General features: G+C 35.8%; 1 protein-coding gene across 1 annotated transcript in view; it reads right to left on the reverse strand.

Annotated features, from left to right (window-relative positions):
* The window catches only part of LOC132110284 (collagen alpha-6(VI) chain-like), a 34,163-nt gene extending 15,703 nt beyond the window's left edge, over positions 1–18,460 (reverse strand). Inside the window, exons 1-19 of the mRNA XM_059516856.1 lie at positions 18,450–18,460; positions 18,274–18,284; positions 17,423–17,983; positions 16,643–17,212; positions 15,892–16,509; positions 15,220–15,783; positions 14,460–15,023; positions 13,412–13,978; positions 11,452–12,042; positions 9,511–9,854; positions 8,887–8,965; positions 5,786–5,922; positions 5,061–5,153; positions 4,718–4,771; positions 2,941–3,012; positions 2,002–2,028; positions 1,741–1,785; positions 295–348; positions 93–155 (exon numbers count right to left, since the gene is read on the reverse strand). Of these exons, the coding sequence (XP_059372839.1) occupies positions 93–155; positions 295–348; positions 1,741–1,785; positions 2,002–2,028; positions 2,941–3,012; positions 4,718–4,771; positions 5,061–5,153; positions 5,786–5,922; positions 8,887–8,965; positions 9,511–9,854; positions 11,452–12,042; positions 13,412–13,978; positions 14,460–15,023; positions 15,220–15,783; positions 15,892–16,509; positions 16,643–17,212; positions 17,423–17,983; positions 18,274–18,284; positions 18,450–18,460 (5,025 nt within the window). The remainder of the gene's footprint in view (positions 1–92; positions 156–294; positions 349–1,740; positions 1,786–2,001; positions 2,029–2,940; positions 3,013–4,717; positions 4,772–5,060; positions 5,154–5,785; positions 5,923–8,886; positions 8,966–9,510; positions 9,855–11,451; positions 12,043–13,411; positions 13,979–14,459; positions 15,024–15,219; positions 15,784–15,891; positions 16,510–16,642; positions 17,213–17,422; positions 17,984–18,273; positions 18,285–18,449) is intronic.
* Positions 18,461–18,466: the final 6 nt, after the last annotated feature.

Genomic DNA, 18,466 nt, shown 5'->3' on the forward strand with positions numbered 1-18,466 from the left:
TTAACACAAACAGAGAATCAAGCATAGACAAATCAAGTTGGTCTGTTTAGATGGCAAAAAATTAGCTACTTTAAAAACAGAGAAATCCTTACAGGATCTCCTCTCACTCCGCTGTGTCCCTTAGGTCCAGGACTGCCTCTGAAACCCTTCATATTCTGAAAAACAGAAATAATACTGTAAGGAAGCCACTGGGTTGTTTTTACATTTTTTCTGTTTATATTTACAATGATACATAAATAGACAGATGTGAGCAAACAAAACAGGCATTTGTAATGTGTGTTATAATGTAGTTACAGCACTGCCCGGGTCTCCTTTAGGTCCTGGAAGCCCATTTAGGCCAGCTTCACCCTGCACGCAACAGAAACAGTACAGTGAATCAATCAAATGTCTCAATAACTCTTTTAGTGAGGACGTGTTGTTCTACTGAGCAGTTTCATACAGTAGGTCAAAAAAAGAAATATAACCAAGGAAAACATGATTTGGTGTGCAAGACGGATAATTTTCCAATAAAATGTTAGATTTGCGCAATATAATTTTAAATGTGTTTAAAGTTTTGTTTCATGCTTATTATTATTTTTTAATGCATTATTAGATTTTGGATATATGCTTGTTATTTTTTGACCTGTGACAGTTGTTTGCTATTCTGAAAACTTTGTTTCCATTTACTTGCATTTTAAAATTTGGGTTTCACACTTATTCTTTTTTTATTTGTCACTGCAATAATTTAGCAGAAAATTTATCCCATACATAACAGGCAAATAAATAAATCAATCAATCAATCAAAAGAGGGAAATTTATACTTTATGGAAGGTATAACTTTATATTTGATACAATTTAGGATTTTAATTCTTTCTTTTTTTTTTTTTATCAGACATCAACAGTTGCATTTTTATGCATTTTGACTTGTGTGGACTATATGTGTATTATGAACTTTCTTGCATCCAAATAAGTATCTATCGCCAATCACCAATGTTGACTTTGCTTGCGCGTTTAATTTCATGCACAAAAACAGAAAATGAGACTCAAACTGATATGCACAGAAAGAAAGCCTGATTTCCATCTAGATAGCAGACCTATTTTTCATTACATTTTAAATACACAGCCATTTGCTCTCTGCATCGAAAACATGGACACGGACATGCTGTTGCACCTCTGATAAATTTTAAGGCTTATTCTGCAGCGATTATATGTGCTTTTTGACTGGTTGTGTCATGAGGCTATAAAAACAGTTATACTCACTAAGTGAATGAATCGCATTTGTGCCACACTCTTATTACAATGCAAAACAAACACTCTCCTCCAATGCATGAACGTTTCTCTCAGATAATGCATGCGATCTCACACAGTCTAAAGTGCCTGTCATTGCATATCAACACATGCTGCTGTGAATGATTAAGCGCAGCATCTATTCAAAGGATAAGAACACTCATTCTCACGAATAAGTTAATAAACACTGAAGCGTCACCAACATAGTATAATCCATTGCCACGTCACAAATTCTGGGTTAACATGATGTGGATGAAAAGCGCAAAAAAAGCTTTAAATGGACATTCTCCAATAGTTACAATTATTGGATGCTAGCATTGTCTTCTATGATGTGAAACACAAATACCTCTGCTAAAATCTCAGAAAAAGTAGTCTGGGGTTTCATGACCCTTTAATATAGTACATTTATTTGCATTTGTGACACTGTGAATGTAAGTGTAGAAAATAGGCAGAGGAGAGAAATAAAGATGTGACCTGTTCTCCATCCACTCCATCCAGCCCATCGTCCCCAGCTTCTCCCTGTCAGACAGAGGTCAAAGGGGTCACACACTTACAATCTCTTTAGGGAAGTAATTAATAACACTTAACAAATAAAACATATACTTGCACTTATGACCCTAAAATTAAAGCACTATCTTTTTCAGTCTAGATTTTTTTCCAAAAAGTAAACTGTTTAAGTGGGAGCAATAATATTACTAACAGCCAGTGAATAGAATAATAAATCTTGTTACTCACTTTATTTCCACCGATGCCTCTCTGGCCCTATTGAAATTAAATTTGAAAACATTTCCTTTACTCAGCACAGCTGTAAAACATAAACTCATCTGTCCTCATATACAGGAACTTTATACGCTGACATAATCCTATCCTAGCCATGCAGTTAGTAATAGACATGCAGGTAGCATATATCAATACCTAAAACAATTAATTCAGTCCCACTTAATGCATAAATGTGTTTCCACCAAATAACAAAATATTAAACCATTTTATTTCTATGTAAAATTCAAGATTCATGGTAACTACTTGAATGTAAAAACAGAAAAAGTACCAGTTTATAGTTCTATTTACAAGTGGTGTATGAAGACTACAGTATTTTACTACTTTGCATACTAAGATAGATCCTGAAATTCCAAGCAGGGGCCTGTTCTTCATACGTGGATTACTCAGTTAGCTGGATTTTATTGTTGATGATTTGACATGATACAGGATTGTAGGTTCCATGGAGCTCATCCTGGAGTTGCTGGCATATATTTTAATAATAATAATAATAAAAATAATAATACATAGTTTACTCATTGAGAGGTTTATTCATGAAGGAGTAATCATCTAAATAGTTTTTTCAATCATACACACATTACATACAGTTCATCTGAGTTCAATGGTGAGCGGCTTTAATGCATCGCAGGAGATGCAGACTCACTTCTCAAATCTCAAAAATCTTTTATAATGCACAATTAATTTAAACACAGTCAATTATGTCATAAGATGGATTGTATGGATTAAGAAAATTTAATTAATGCTGTCAGTAATCAGTCATCGCGATTAAATGATCTGGCATCTGTCAAATCATCTCAGATGTATTAAGCGAGGCACGAAGAACGGACCCAAGACCACTGCACTAATAAAAATGACATCAAGAGATGCATCTCCAATGATAATTATATGTTACATTACCTTCATTCCTCTGTTTCCGCGGCAACCGTTGTGTCCCTTAGATCCATTCGGTCCTGGAGATCCTCTCTCTCCCTGCCAGAAACAAGAAGGGAGAAATACAATGTTCATACTCTCTAAACTGCCTCATATGTAGCTATTAGTTTGTAAAGTTTACAAGCATGAAGTGTACATTTTTGTACATTTTGATTGTTGCTGAAACTTGCAATTTGGATGTATTACAATGTAATAATGTAAAATTACAGTGTATTTAAAGCTAAAAAAAAGGTAAAATATTTGTAAAATCTTTTATATCATTAAGATATTTATATCAATGCATTTTATATTTTTTTCGAAGAGCAATTTTGATTTTTAGCCCCCTTTAACCTACCCCAAACCTACATATTTATAGCGAATATAAAAGATATAAAATGTATTTAACCAAAATATGCATGGAAATGACCAATTTAGTAACAAGATTGCATTAAAATGATTTTTTTTTTTCGCTAATCCCTCTCCTACCTCTAGACCTAACTGTAACTATTGCTTAAAATATGTACAGTATAACATGACAGACAGATAAGTGCAATCACAATAATTTTATTTATTACAAAAATGTCAAAAGCAGAACTAAAAGTAATCCAAATGATGATGCATTGCAGCCGCAGTCCTCTTATTCAGAATACAATAGTTTTGTGCGAAGTGCAGAGCAAAATTTAAATTGTTAATCCCTGAAAACATTATCTAGATTATTATCCCGATCTACTCCATGAAGGCATGCATTGCAAACATAGTAAATATTACATGATAAGTAATTGTTAAACGATAGCAGAAATGTTATTTATTTTAAGGGTAGAACATTTAGAGAACATTTAAAGTGTAGTCTTGTTTAACATTATGTATACTTTGAAATGAGTTGGCAGCAGAAATCACACAGAACAGAACAAAATTTGATCATATTTAATATTAAGCAAATAAGTAAACTTAATTTAATTGAAACTGCAATTGAAAGCATAACGCACATAACGCAAGCATTTACAGGAAAACTGAATACAATATAATAAAATTATAATGCCGCGATTTCAGTATTCATAAGGATTCATTTAGAAGTTTGTAAAGTTGTTCATATGTAAATCATTTACGTTTTAGGTGTCATCAATGCATCGGTATTGTGCGTTTACAGTAGATGTTGTAAATGTGTCAGTATTGTACATTTCAATGTCTGTGCAAACATAAGTAAACTTAATACGTTTTGTAGAACCACATTTTACAGAAAATACATATGAATTCCCATGAGATCAGGTTGCTCTAAAACGTGTATTATTTACGTTTATTGCACTTTATCTATTTGTGTCGGTAGATTTCAATTCCAACACATTTGTTTAAATCCCTTTCCCAAAATGAGTTTTTTTCCACTTCAGTAGCCCTTGCAAACACCAAAATCTCTTTGATTTCTTTTTTTCTGACTTTTGACAGTATTTTCTGATTTATGGAGGGATAAAGAGAAAATCTAATCTGTAAAAGCTTTTGAATCTAATATGTCAACAAAATGAAACAATGAATTTCCAATAATGTTCAAACCAGATGAAAATCCAGTAGACAGATTTCTGTTCTGGAAATGTATGCAGATTAGTTAGATACACACAATCTCATTTGATTATTTAAACATAACTTTTCATTAAACTATTTTTAATTTAATCAATCAACTTGGGAAGTACGGTGACATCTATTAGTTCTTTTTTTACCGTATTAATCTGTGATGTCTTGCCTTCAGTACATGTTGGCTGACAGTTTCACTTACCATACTACCTTCATCTCCTGGAAATCCAGGATGGCCCTTCTGACCATCAAAGCCCTAAATAATAAAAGAAAAACAGGGATGTTGACACATAAAATCTGACTTTCTTTAAGGCATCATAGCCATGTTCCTGACGCGAAGGCCATTAAAAATCATATTGCCTTTTAAGATATCTCATTTTAGTTAAATTCTAAAGCAGCAATGTAAGTAAAATTGACATAACGACATAATGCTTCAAGCTTAGTGAGAAAATAATCCATCCAAGGGAAACAAAGCAAGAAAAAATATATATACTGTGAATCCACAACATTTATTATCTACATTATAAGAATTGAGGGGCTTTGACCTTTTCTCCCGAGCTTCCAGGGGGTCCTCGTGGTCCAGGTACACCAGTGCATGAACAAGGCACATCACAGCATTCCCTCAGCGCTACTGTTTCCTGAGGGGAGAGAAAAGCATACAATGAGTGAAACTGTTTGTATTTTGTTGTTGAAGTCACAAGCCAGGCATCCAGTCAAATGTTAGGGTACTTTACTAACAAATGTATCTGTCACTTGGTAGTAGCTTAAGAAAATTACAGTGAAAACTATAAACACATATACAAAAGTTACAATCAAGAATTATTTAAATATTTGTCCAGTTGCAATAGTTTGTGTTGAACACAATGTGTTTTGTGTGGTGATTTAAAGCCTACTAAGAGCATCTGGAAATCAAAGATGTTAATAAAAATATTTTTTTTCTGTGCAATGTAAAATGGGGGCCAGGAAGGAAGGCCACAGAGCAGAATTAATCCAAAATAGTAGAAGAGCTCATTTATTTAATAAGAAAATAAAAAAATAAAGCTGACAACACGATTGTATCTAAAGAAGTTCAAGGGAAGTAGCTATGAAAAGCCTTCATTTAAAATACACAAAATAATATTTTAGGCTCAATATAAGATTTCTTTCAGAACAACTGCTATTGAGTAAAATAAATTAATACAGTAAATAGATAAGCCATGCAAGAACTGCAAAATGCTTCTTTAATTTATCTTGAGTGAAATGCACCTTTAAGCATTGTTTTGATACTTACAATCTGTTTCATAAGAGCGTTGCCTAAATTTAGCATGTTGATGGTCAGTGGCTGCGATGGGCCGACACTTCTGCCAAATTCCAGCTCGTGAAAGTCTACTGTTCCCTCCAAAGACACAATCAGTAGTGCACTGACCCCTAGTTTACACATCAGAAATGAGCACACATGGGTTTAGTACAGAGTGAATGCAGTAAAAATGGTTCAGTTGCCTTAAAAATTTTTGCAGAAGAAAAGACTCACAAAAAAGGCCTGGCACAGGCATTCATGGGGGCTACTTACACAGGACTGCTAATTAAAGCTGCTTTCCATAATTTATTTTGGTTAGAAATTATCCAAAATCAATGACTGTGCAAGTTCATAATGAATCAGTGTTCAATCTTCTTACCTTAGCCCAATTAGCAATGGTAAGCTTGTAATAATGTTTTCTAATTTGAATGGTTCGGGTCATTCGTCTTTGCATTATTGCATCACGTCTGTAAACATAAATAAACAGTCCCAGCCAGTAGGCTATATTGCATGTGTAGATGCTTATAGTCAGGGCCTAAAACTAACTTTTTGCCACATCTGTCTGCGCTTGAGTTCATCCCTGCACCGCCGTGACAATTATATATGCACAAACTATATAGATTCATCTTTATTCAAGATATAAAAGTGAATCAGTGACTATAAAAGTCCAAGGATTTCTATTTTTCTTTTGTTCTTTGATTTACATCAGTGACAGACTTCAGCAGGTTTCACTTTAAAATAAGCGCTGTCTCTTTAAAACCTGATGCATATGACGTGGATCTCACTGCTCTGACCTTTTCAGTCCGTTTGTATCCTATTAATTAATTCGGTCTTGTCGCTTCTGATAGAACAGCTAATCACAATGATCTTGTCTTCAGATAATATTATTTTATTCGCTCATGTCAGAAACAGCAAATCTCTTTAAAAACTGGTTGTTGTTTTCACTTCATTGCATTACTCTAATTCGTAAAAGTTGTATCCGCTAACTGGTGACTGACACTGTTACATTACTCGCCAATGCTGATTTTTACTCACATTTGGTGCTTGGCTAATGTTCAATTTAGGCACTGTTTACAGCATTCTTACAGCAGCTAGAATAATTAAACAATGCATGATTTTAATGAAACACATGTAAGTGACTGAAATTAGATTATATTCCAGTTTTATAAAAAGTGAAGTGAGTGAAGTGACATTCAGCCAAGTATGGTGACCCATACTCAGAATTTGTGCTCTGCATTTAACCCATCCGAAGTGCACACACACAGAGCAGTGAACACACACACACACACACACACTGTGAGCACACACCCGGAGCAGTGGGCAGCCATTTATGCTGCGGCGCCCGGGGAGCAGTTGGGGGTTCGATGCCTTGCTCAAGGGTACCTAAGTCGTGGTATTGAAGGTGGAGAGAGAACTGTACATGCACTCCCCCCAACCACAATTCCTGCCAGCCCGGGACTCGAACTCACAACCTTTCGATTGGGAGTCCGACTCTCTAACCATTAGGCCACGATTTCCCTAAATATGTGCATTCGATTACAGATACGTGGGATTACACTGTACTTACAAACTATTTGTATTTCAAAGAGTTCTAAGGAACATTACATTGTTTTTTTTTTAAGGTTAATATAAACATTTTTTTCAATGGCATTTGAGTGGTATGAAAATTAGATTAGACTACAAAAACATAAATCTACAGATAATGCTACACACTACATTTACCTTCTTATTTTGTTCACACTTCCAAGACATAGTATCTGTAATGCTGAAGCACAGTGAATATCCACAGTTGTGCAGTGACTGACAGACCACACATAGACCTCAAAACTTTAGATTCATCCACGCTGAGGAGGTGTACCGAAGCACAACCCACGAAAAGGAGATAATTCCGCAAATAACTGCAATTGCAGGTTTCAAACTAAGATTGTCACAAAGAGGCAAAATTTATGGAATGCAGCTTTAGGATAAAAGGTAGTGTTTCCAAATCAAACAAAACAAGCCAATATACAGTTATATCCTTTTACAAAATGTATTAAAGTTCTGCAAACACACAAGGAACCTGTAGCGCAGGGTTGGATGGACCAATCTTGAAATATTTTGCAACTTCTCTGACATTTATGGTTCAGCGATAAATGCTGGGTTCGAATTATAATTGGAGGTAGGTAGTTCAGAGCTCCAGGTTGGAATTTTCAATTGGAAAGCTTACGCAAGTTGAAGTTTCTTCTTGGGAACTCAGTCCGCCTTGCTCAACTCCAAGTTGACAATTCAAGATAGCTGCTCCTTACATAAAAAGTAAGTGAAAGCTATAGGTATTACAATACTTATAAAGCTTCTGTTGTATTCCCATGTCATTATTGAGTCATACGTACACTAATTACCACCCAACCTCTATCAGTGAACATGTTATGATGCTATGATATATGCGAGTGTGTGTAGTTACAAAATGCTAACACTGCTAACGCTAACATGAGTGAACTCCATTACATTCTTTCTGACTTGAACACGGTCCATTTGGCCGTGACATCATTCCCTGCTATGACTTCCGAGGTAAATCTAATGCAGCGAAAGTGTGGACTTTAAACACGCAAGTATCTGAAAAACATTATTCATGTTATGCCATATGATATTGTACCTATAGATATCTATGGTTGCAGCAGCATTGTTGTGCCTGCTATTCACTTTAATAGTGTTGTTAAAGATAATGCTACTTTGTACTTAATATCACATTACTTTTAATTTCACAGTCCTGGAAATATGACAGAAAATTTACACACCATTGCTGATCTGCGGCAAAACAAATCAATTGTGCATTTAAATATATGGAATAGTGATTTAAAGTGTGACCTGGATGCACCAGCAAGTGGTTGGATATTTTTCTAATAAAATTTTAACTTTTTTATGTTTAATCTTTTGTTATAACTCAGAGAGCTTACATTTTACATATATGCAGTGAGGTGATATATGCATTTTCAAACATTTCAATGTGAGCGTACATCATTTGGAAACCACTTGAAAGCATTAGAGTAGACAAAACGAAAAACAGAGTTTTCAAATAAATCCAGATTCATGTGGACACAGCCAAAGACATCACTTACCACTTTGCCTAAGTTCCTCTGATCTCTCCTTTAAATGCTCAATTTCATCATCCAGCCCGTCTGTGAAGATTATCAAAACCTAGACACATGATTAAATGTCAGGGGATTGTAAACACTGTTTTCAAAGTACCATCAACTAAATAAGCAATAAATATTTAATGGCATCTAGGTGCCCGATATGAACCTAAGTGACCAAAGAAAAATAAAAAGTACACCAATGAGCTGAATCTGATTTCCAAAACATGTTTAGTTGGACTCTTCCATCTATTGTCATTTACAGCCTGTTGTAGATCCTGCTGCATACTAGGAAATTAACATTTTTGAAATTCATATTTTTTCTAACACTGCTCTTACTGATACAATTTAATTTTAAAGCATAATTTTGGGTGAAATATCATGCCAAACTTCAAGTGCATAGTATTTCATTGTTCATGAAAATGATAGTTTAACATTTCTTATGAAAGTATAGAAGTATGGAAGTAAAACATTTTTTACAATTAAATTCATTTGAAAATAACATCAGCAGGGGTGCTCGTTTATTTAAGGGAACATTAACATGAAGAATATAATATATAGTTGACACTCACTTTGATGGTTAATTTTATATCTCGAAAACACTCCCACCTTTGCCTTGGCTTTGGATGAGGCTAACATTTCTCTGAAGGAATCTAACAGAAGCTTGTTGAAGTCCAGCTGTGCCGTAGGTCGCCATGACATCACTTTCTTCACCAAATCTTCTCTGTACTTCTCAAAGCCATAATTTTCCAGAACACTCCCATCTGTCCCAGATACAAGCCTATAGCCAAATCTAGTTGTAATCTTGTCCTTTACGATGCAGCACAGATCACCAATCATGGAGATATGATGGATGGCTGCAGAAATCAACTGTTCCACCTGAGGTCTGAACAGAGGTTGTGTGCTTGTTCGTCTGGACACGTCAAACCCAAAGGCAATGTCAATATCACAATCTGGTCAAACAAAACAAAACAATGGTTCACAATCTTCAAGAAAGGGTATAGACAAAATAATATACATCTATAAGGATATTCTGGATTATTTTCAAAAGGAATTGCAAATTGTATTTTCAGTTGCATTTTCCATATGTGGATGCAATAATTGTGATATAATCCAAACGCAACTGCCAAATTTCAAATAGAAAATCAATGTATTATTATAAGTGCATTACCGTCACCTACCTCTCAAGTGGACCACTGATGCTATCTACAATCTCAGTTAGGAGAGTCAATGGTCCATTTGAGAGATAATAATGCACTTATAAGTCTGCGATCTGCCATAAAGCAAGTAGAAGAAGAAGATGATACCTAAGGTGCCAGCTGCTGTGAAGCACGTTCACAAGGGTTCTAACAGTTCGGGCATTGCGTGAATCAGAGGTAAAAAAAAAATAAATAAATAAATAAAATAAAAAACAATATAAATACTATTACGTTTTTTAAACTGACCGATCGTTTTGTTTTTTTAGACATCAATGAATCGTCATGAGCCACAGGGTTTAATTTGGATTTGTCTGTCATAGGCAGAGCATGTGTGTAAGGCTTAGCCTTCCCCTGGTCATGGGGACTTCAGCTTAAATCTATTACGTCTGCTGCTAACAAAGTGAGAATGAATTTACAGTGTCCATTGTGGCATCAAATTAAGACCTGATCATGTTGCACCATATGTCATTTTAGGCATTTTTAAAGTGTTGTACATTTTAACCAATCACATATATAAGGAGACCTGGTTTTCACTGTCTGTTCATTCAAACACACCTATCAGATTGGCAGCTGCCTTTAGCGATGCCTTATTCTATTGTTCAAAGCGTTCGGCACAATTATCTGTAAGTAATTTCATTTCCCAATACAAACACGGCCCTTAGTATATTGAAAGGTCTCTGTGTAAGGCATCTGAAATTCAAATGCAAAAAGAATTGCAATTCCATTTGAGTTTTGGCAGTTTACATGCAGGACACACAGAGAGTGAAAAAGCAGACGTGGTAAATAATATTGCTATTTAATTAGGACAGGTTCATAACTTGTGAGACATTGGAAATAAAGTTGCAAATGGACTTGGCTTTTTCGATTTAAAATTTGCTAGTCACTGCGTGTTTGTGAAAACGCAAACAGTAATTTTGCGATTGCATCAGAAATAATGTGCCCATATATTAAAATATTATTTGCAAACCATTTAGAAAACAGTCTGGAATATCCTTCCATATACATCATTATCATTATTGCAAATGCATACATATGTACACTCCTCAGTATACTGCCATGTTAGATGAGTTTCCCAAAATCACTTAAGAATTTTCTGCCATCCACAGGTGATTTAAAAAAGGTTATTAATTTTGTATCTTTTCAGGGCATATATATATATATATATATATATATATATATATATATATATATATATATATATATATCAGTAAATAGAAGCCTTTCTTAAAAACATAAAGCAAAAGACACACGCTGCAATAAAACATGTCAAATAAATCATAGCTATAATCAAAGAAATTGTTAAAATCAGTTAATCAGTTACCATCTAAATCTATAAAATCTAGTCACTTACCAGGTGTGGGAATATCGGGTATGTCTCTGTCTTCACAGAGGAAATGTAACACTCTCCTTATGTTCATCTTCAGTGAAAGGCCTTCATAGGTATCTATAAGGACCGTATTCCCTCCAGATATTCTAGACAGCAAAGGTTTATTTGCATCTTTGCCTATTCCAATGGCAGTTATGTATATGCTATTGTTTCTGAGATACTCTACTGTAGTCCAATCTTCCGTTTCTCTATTATCCCCATCTGTGATCAGCAGGAGATTCTTAGGGACTCCTTCATCTATTCTGGATCCATTCTCTTTTGTGAAGTAGTATCGAATATTTCTCAGGGCGTCCCAAGTACTTGTGCCCTGTACTCGCTGAACAATATATTTTATAGCTTCCTTCACTTCTACAAAACTATTGTATGTGTTCAGGTAAAAGTGGTGCATGAATATATCGCTGAACTGGGCAACACCCACTCGCCATTTGACTTGAGCAATATCCAGCTCTCTCACAATGCCAATCATGTATCTTTTGATAGCATCCCACTGATACGTTTTAATACTCTCTGATCCATCAATTAAAAAAACAAGGTCTAATTGTTTCTTCTCACAAACTAGAAAGAGAAACAAACAAACAAAAAACCATTAGGACTACATTAATGGACAGTTCTTTAAAGCTACAGTGAATCTGTACACTTCCACATTGATGGGTTAAATTTATACAATAACAGAGCTTGACATTAATGCTTGTCTGGGACAAGTGGATTTTTTTTGAAGGGGCATGTGAAAGATAATTTTACATGCCCGACTGGACAATTAACCTGATCAATACATCTAAATAGGGAAGGACTGCAAGTTCAGCGAGAATGACTCAAGTTTTATTACATTTGGTGTAAATGGTGATTGATAATGGATAATGTATTGATACTGTCTTAACATATTAAGTGAAATTATTGATAAAATAGTAAGAATTTGATATGAAAGATGACACATGCGTTTAATACATTTAGGCAAAAATGGCCTTAGGCAACACATGACTGAAAATCAATTTAAATATATTTAAGTAAGCAGTAACTAGACATATAAAACTATTTCCCTAAAACAAAATTGTGGCCATTGAAAATGATGATTGGCTTGTACTTTTGGAAAACCAATAGCCACAGGTGAGCAAAAACATAAATGTCAAGCCCTGTATACATGAAATATTTGTATTATTGCAGTTAAAAATGTGGTTTTTAACTGGTGTGAGGTGGTAGGGGTGCTTGACACGTCAAACACTAGAAAGGGGTGCAAGCTGCAAAAAGTTTGGGAAACACTGGTCTAAGACACTTACAAGATGCGACCTGACCACATAAGCAATCCACACCTGGCCAAGCAATCATGGATAAAGCAACCATGAGACACAAACATTAAGCATCATATGGGGACGAATTTTGAAGTGAATTGTGTTGCCATATATCATGGGAAGTGTAGATCGGATTTATATCTGTATTTATGTGAAGTATAATTGGACATCAATCTGATTAATCAAGATGCAAACTGACCGAGCAGAAACAGTCCCTTAAAGTCAACTTACTCTTTTGAAAACGTAGTTACTTACAAAATGCAGTGGTCAACATACTTGTAAATGTATATTATTCCTTTGATACGATTATCAGAAGATACATTCACATAAAACTTTTAGGTTCAGAAAAAGTGTATGACATGAAGGTCTGGTTTCACAGACAGGGCTTAGATTATGCCAGGACTAGGCCATAGTCCAGTTAGGACATTTAAGTAGTTTTAATAAATGTGCCGTAGATAAAAACACTACTGTTGTGCAGACAGAGACAGAACAATGGAACTGACATGTTTTAAGCTTTTTCCAAGCTTAAAACCAAGTTACTTTCAGCTAAAACTGATCAGACATGCATTTCAGCTGGGTGGGGGGTGGGGGGGTCTGTATGGAAATAAGGGGTGTATGGTGATAAGAATAAGATTTACTTGGTTCGCAGATCTCTTGGGCGACCTGTGTTTGTAGTCCACACAGATCCTTGTAGTTGTTCGCATAGTGCATTGTTCCTTCATATCCCACTGTCTGATTTAGCTGTGTCTTATCAGCTTCTTTGATACCAATAGCAAAAAAGGTGACATTTGACGCTGCCAGGGTAACAAGCCAATTTCCCAGACTATCAATGTCATTAGCCTTGCCATCTGTAATCAGAAATAGCGCTTGGGGAACATTCTCTTCCCGTCGTCCACCATGTTTTTTATCAAAGTAGTTGAGTGTATACATCAGGGCTCGGGCTGTGTTTCTGCTTCCTCCTGAAGCTTTGAGGTTTGAGATAACCCTCAGAATATCAGTTTGACTGTAGTACTGATTTAGTGTGAACTCCAACTGCGGGTTGTCAGAGTAGGTGATGGCCCCAAATCGTACCCGCTTTTCTCCAACTGCAGATTTTCTCACAATATATTTAATTAGGTTCATAATTTCTTGAAAACCATCTTTATTGAAGCTTCCAGAGGCATCAACAAGGAAGATTATGTCAATAATGGTTTTCATCTTGCATTCTGGAAAGATATATAATGTTAATCTTAGAATTCATATGGAAAAGTCACTTTAGCAGGAGACAAACACACTTTAGCTAATATTTGAAGTGGTTTTTACTGTAATACAATTATATTTACAACTGTATTGAAGAATTACAAGTCTTTAGTGGATGTTCACATTACAAATGTGCAATCCTTCTGCAAAACAGACATGAACGATACAAGTCTACATGCTACACTGGTCAGATTCAGATAGTCTCAGGGGACTTTGGAAATGGAACAGATTTTGAGTGCAAGATGTGTTATCATTACTTTTGTTCCATTTAAATGGAGAAGAAAGACTATTATAAATGTTTTCACTTTTAGGAGTACACTTGCATGTAGATGCCCTCAAAGATAACAGACATTGACTAAAAACATTTTTTTTCAGGGTATTTAACATCAAGTTACAGAAGTGACATGATGTGATCTTTTCTAAAAATCTCAGATTTGGTTTACGTACCTGTGTTGCAGATCGTAGGACGGATGGCATTACTTAACTCTCTTGAGGAAACAAATGTTTCTTCAAAGAATGCTCCTTCTTCGGATCCATTATGGGATCCAGCAATGTCAAGAATCTGAGATCTGTTTGCATGTTTCATACCAATGGCAATAATGTTGGTGAAACTGTCTCTCAAGACTTTAGCAGGCTCGGCTACATCATCCCTACTCTCTCCATCTGTAAGAACTATCAAGAACTTTAAAGCACCGCAGCGTCCTCCTTTAGAAATGTCAAAAAAATTTAATACATCTGTAAGTGCTTTTCCAGTGTTTGTTTCTCCATTCATCTTTTTAATATTCCTAATTTCCTTTGATAATGCATCTTTATTATCAAATGTATTTAAGGAAAACTCCTCCTTTGTGTTTGTGCCATACTGAACAACCGCAACACGCTCCTTGAATGGTCCAGTTGCAAACTTATCTATCACAAGCTTCATTATCTCCTTCATATTTTCAAAGTCCTCAGCATGGACGCTTTCTGATCCATCAAGCAGGAAGACAACATCTGCAAAAAGACCTTCACAACCTGAAAATAAGAAATTCATAAAGTGATCACTCCTCCTGTGAAAGGAATCTTGAAACAAATTCTATTTAGGCCAAGAGAAAAAAAATGTATCTGCACGCACTGTACTATTTTATCACCCATTCAATTAAAACATTTTGCAAAGCAAGTAACAGTGCAAAAATACACAATAAACATATGCCATAATTTAATTTCTCACCGCATATTTCTGTAATCATCCCTTTCTTGATTTCATCAAGTAAATAATAGTTTTTGACATAAAATGTTCTTTGTGGGCTGCCAGATATTAATTCCAGCTCTGGCACAGATGCATTTTTCACACCAATAGCATAAATGATGACATTATGTTCTGTTCTCAGCAGATTAGCAGGTACTTCTACAGGCTCGTCTGTCCCTATTGACTCGCCATCCGTGATGACAATCAGGAGCTTTCGGACCTCTTCCCCATGTGTTCGTGCTGCTTCTCCGAAAAGTGGGATCATTTCTCTCAATCCCAGATCAGTCCTGGTGCCCCCTCCCTTATGTATGAGGGATGTCACTGCATTTTCGATATCAGCTTTTGTGTTATATTCATGTACTCGAAAAACTGTTGTTGCGCGGCTTGCAAATGTCACCAACCCAAAGCGCACATGGTTTTGTCCAATCTCAAATGCTTCAAGCAATTGCTTAGTAAAGGCCTTCATATCAGCAAACTCAGTATTTTGAATACTTCCTGAATCATCCAAAAGAAAGTATATGTCGGCTTTGGTTGCTTGCTTACAACCTGCATTGGAGTGAAATGAGATTTTGAAAAGTACACAGATTATTATTTTTTTTCATAATTACTGTGCTCTTAGTCATTTGAGAAAATGAGTAAAAACATCTTACCAACCTTCTAATGCAAAGCGCTGTGATCCTGTAGGTATGAAGGAATCTGTGATTTGATTGGAAAGTGTTCTGATTAAAATATTTGAAATTGAATTTAGTTTATCAAAGTCTTTCACATTGAAAACAAACTTTTTATATGGATAGGATGCAATCGCTCTCAAGTCCTCCTCCTCTGTGTCTTTGATACCAAGCGCAAATACAGTGACGCCAGATCGCCGCAATGCTGCTGCAGCCCTGGCCACCTCATCTGATGACTTTCCATCAGTGATCACAACAGCAACCTGCTGAACATTCTGATCTTTTCTGCTGCCTCTTTTTTGGGTGAACACTTTCTCTTTGGCAAACTTGAGAGCAGCTCCAGTGTATGTTTTAACACGACCAAATGGCATGGTGCTGATGTAGCGCAGGATGTCAGTCTTATTATCAAAGGTGTCGAAGTAGACATCCGCTCGAGGGACGTCACTATAGAGAACCACAGCTATTTTTATTTTTCCCTCACCCACATCGAGACCTCCGATGGTGTTCTTGAGAAAGTTGCGCACGAGTTGGAATTTTTCAGATCTGATATTTTCGCACTGATCAACAATAAAAGCAATATCTGCCACCCTGTCAAACATCCACTCTGTCAAAAAAAAAAACACGAGAATTTTAGAACTTTTAGATTATATACTACATAATAGTTTTTCAAGATTAAACCTAGCAAATCAAACGTTTACGGGTTTTATGGAAGATTTGAAGATCATGCATGCACTCACCATTTGTGACAGCAGCATTTTCCCATTTGTCAATGGCAGACGTAATTTGTTGTAGTACTTGTTGGATGTTACCTACTAATTTGTAGCTGTGTGTTTGACTAGAGATGTCCTTCATTTCATTTGCATCAGCTTTGCTCAAGCCAACAGCAAAAACAGTCACTGCATCTTCTTTGATTGTGCGGGATGCTTGGATTACACCATCGGCGGATTCTCCAGCTGAAATGACTAACAGAAACTGCTTAAAGCCTTCAGAGACTCGGCTTCCAGTGGCAGTACTGAAGAAATTTTTACGAGCATATTCAATTGCATTGCCAATTCTACGCTCCCCTGTAGGCCTCAGTGTCAGGCTGCGAATAGATGACAAAATCTCATTCCTGGTCTTATCGGTATTTAGCAAGAACTCCTCTTTGACATTTTCGCTGAACTGAGCCAGGCCGACACGATTAGTATTCTTTCCCACATTGAGCTGCTGGATCAGTCTTTGAAGAAAATTCCTTATTATTTGCTGCTCTTGTCTAGATGCTGAACTATCAACCAATATGAAGAGATCAGCAAATGTTGGCTCAAGAGCTGAAGAGAATGAAAATCAATGAATAAAATGATTTGCATTTAAGCAATAAATCAATAAACTGTATCATACTTGAGCACAGAAAACAGCAGATAGGAGTTCACTGTGTGATGGGAGTGGGACTCAAAGCTAGTACATTTAAGAAAAGTTTTTGTTTTGCTACTCTCATAGTATAGATACAAATAGAAACCATACCAAATAAAATGTGTTACCTTTTGACTGGAGCGTCACAGTTGAGCACACCTTGTTGCGTAGACTTTCTTTTAGACCTTGCAGTTCTTGATAACTGTCGATACTGAATAAGAACTCTTCATGTGGGATATTAGAAATGGTACGCAGTTTTTCCATGTTGCCCTTTACCACCCTGATGACAAAGATGGAAACTCCTAGGACTCTTAATCTCCGGGAAGGTTCCTCCACATCATCATTTAATTCCCCATCTGTGATGACTATGGCAATGCCAGGAACTTTCTCTCTGGCCTGTCTAAAGTAACTCTTACGGATGAAAGTCAGAGCCTGACCAGTGTTGGTGCCTCCTATACGGTAGATGAGTTCATTCAACTTTTGGTGCAAGTCTCTCTTATCTGAATAGTCACCGAGCAGGAACTCTTGGTATGGTCTGTCACTGTACTGAGCAAGTCCCACTCTCACCTTGTCGGGTCCAAGGTCAAAACTGTCCACAAAAAAATGGAGGAACTTCCTCACTTCGCTCTGTTCGATGCCTTCAGATAAGTCAACAAGGAGCACAATGTCTGCTTGAATTTCGGTGCAGCCTAAACCAAATGGAAGAATTTTTGTTATAACTTTGACAACTTGATTCTGCTCTTAGTTCTTACGTTTGCACAAATAACAAAAATAACACAAAGATTATTTTAAGGGTGTAATCAGTATTTGCTGCAAATGTGCCACTGTTTCTATGTTGCCTTAACCTGAGACTTCAAAATAATTTTAAATGTCAGCCTGTTCTGACTCAACCTCCGCTGTCTTTTCTATGTAATCAGAATTAATTTATATATATATATATATATATATATATATATCCCAATTTACATTGACAGAATACTCTGAGACTTGCTTGGAATGTTTTTGATTTGATACAAATATTCAAACTATATAACCTTCAGACTTCAAACTAACACTCAAAATGTTTTTAACACCCAAGCAAAGGCTTTGTCACACTAATATTAAACGGATCAAAAAAATACTGAAGTTTTTAGAATTTAAGTAGTTTGTTGCTACTGATTTCTCATCAGGTT

Source organism: Carassius carassius, chromosome 30, assembly GCF_963082965.1.
Source record: "Carassius carassius chromosome 30, fCarCar2.1, whole genome shotgun sequence".
Classification (NCBI taxonomy): Eukaryota; Metazoa; Chordata; class Actinopteri; order Cypriniformes; family Cyprinidae; genus Carassius; species Carassius carassius.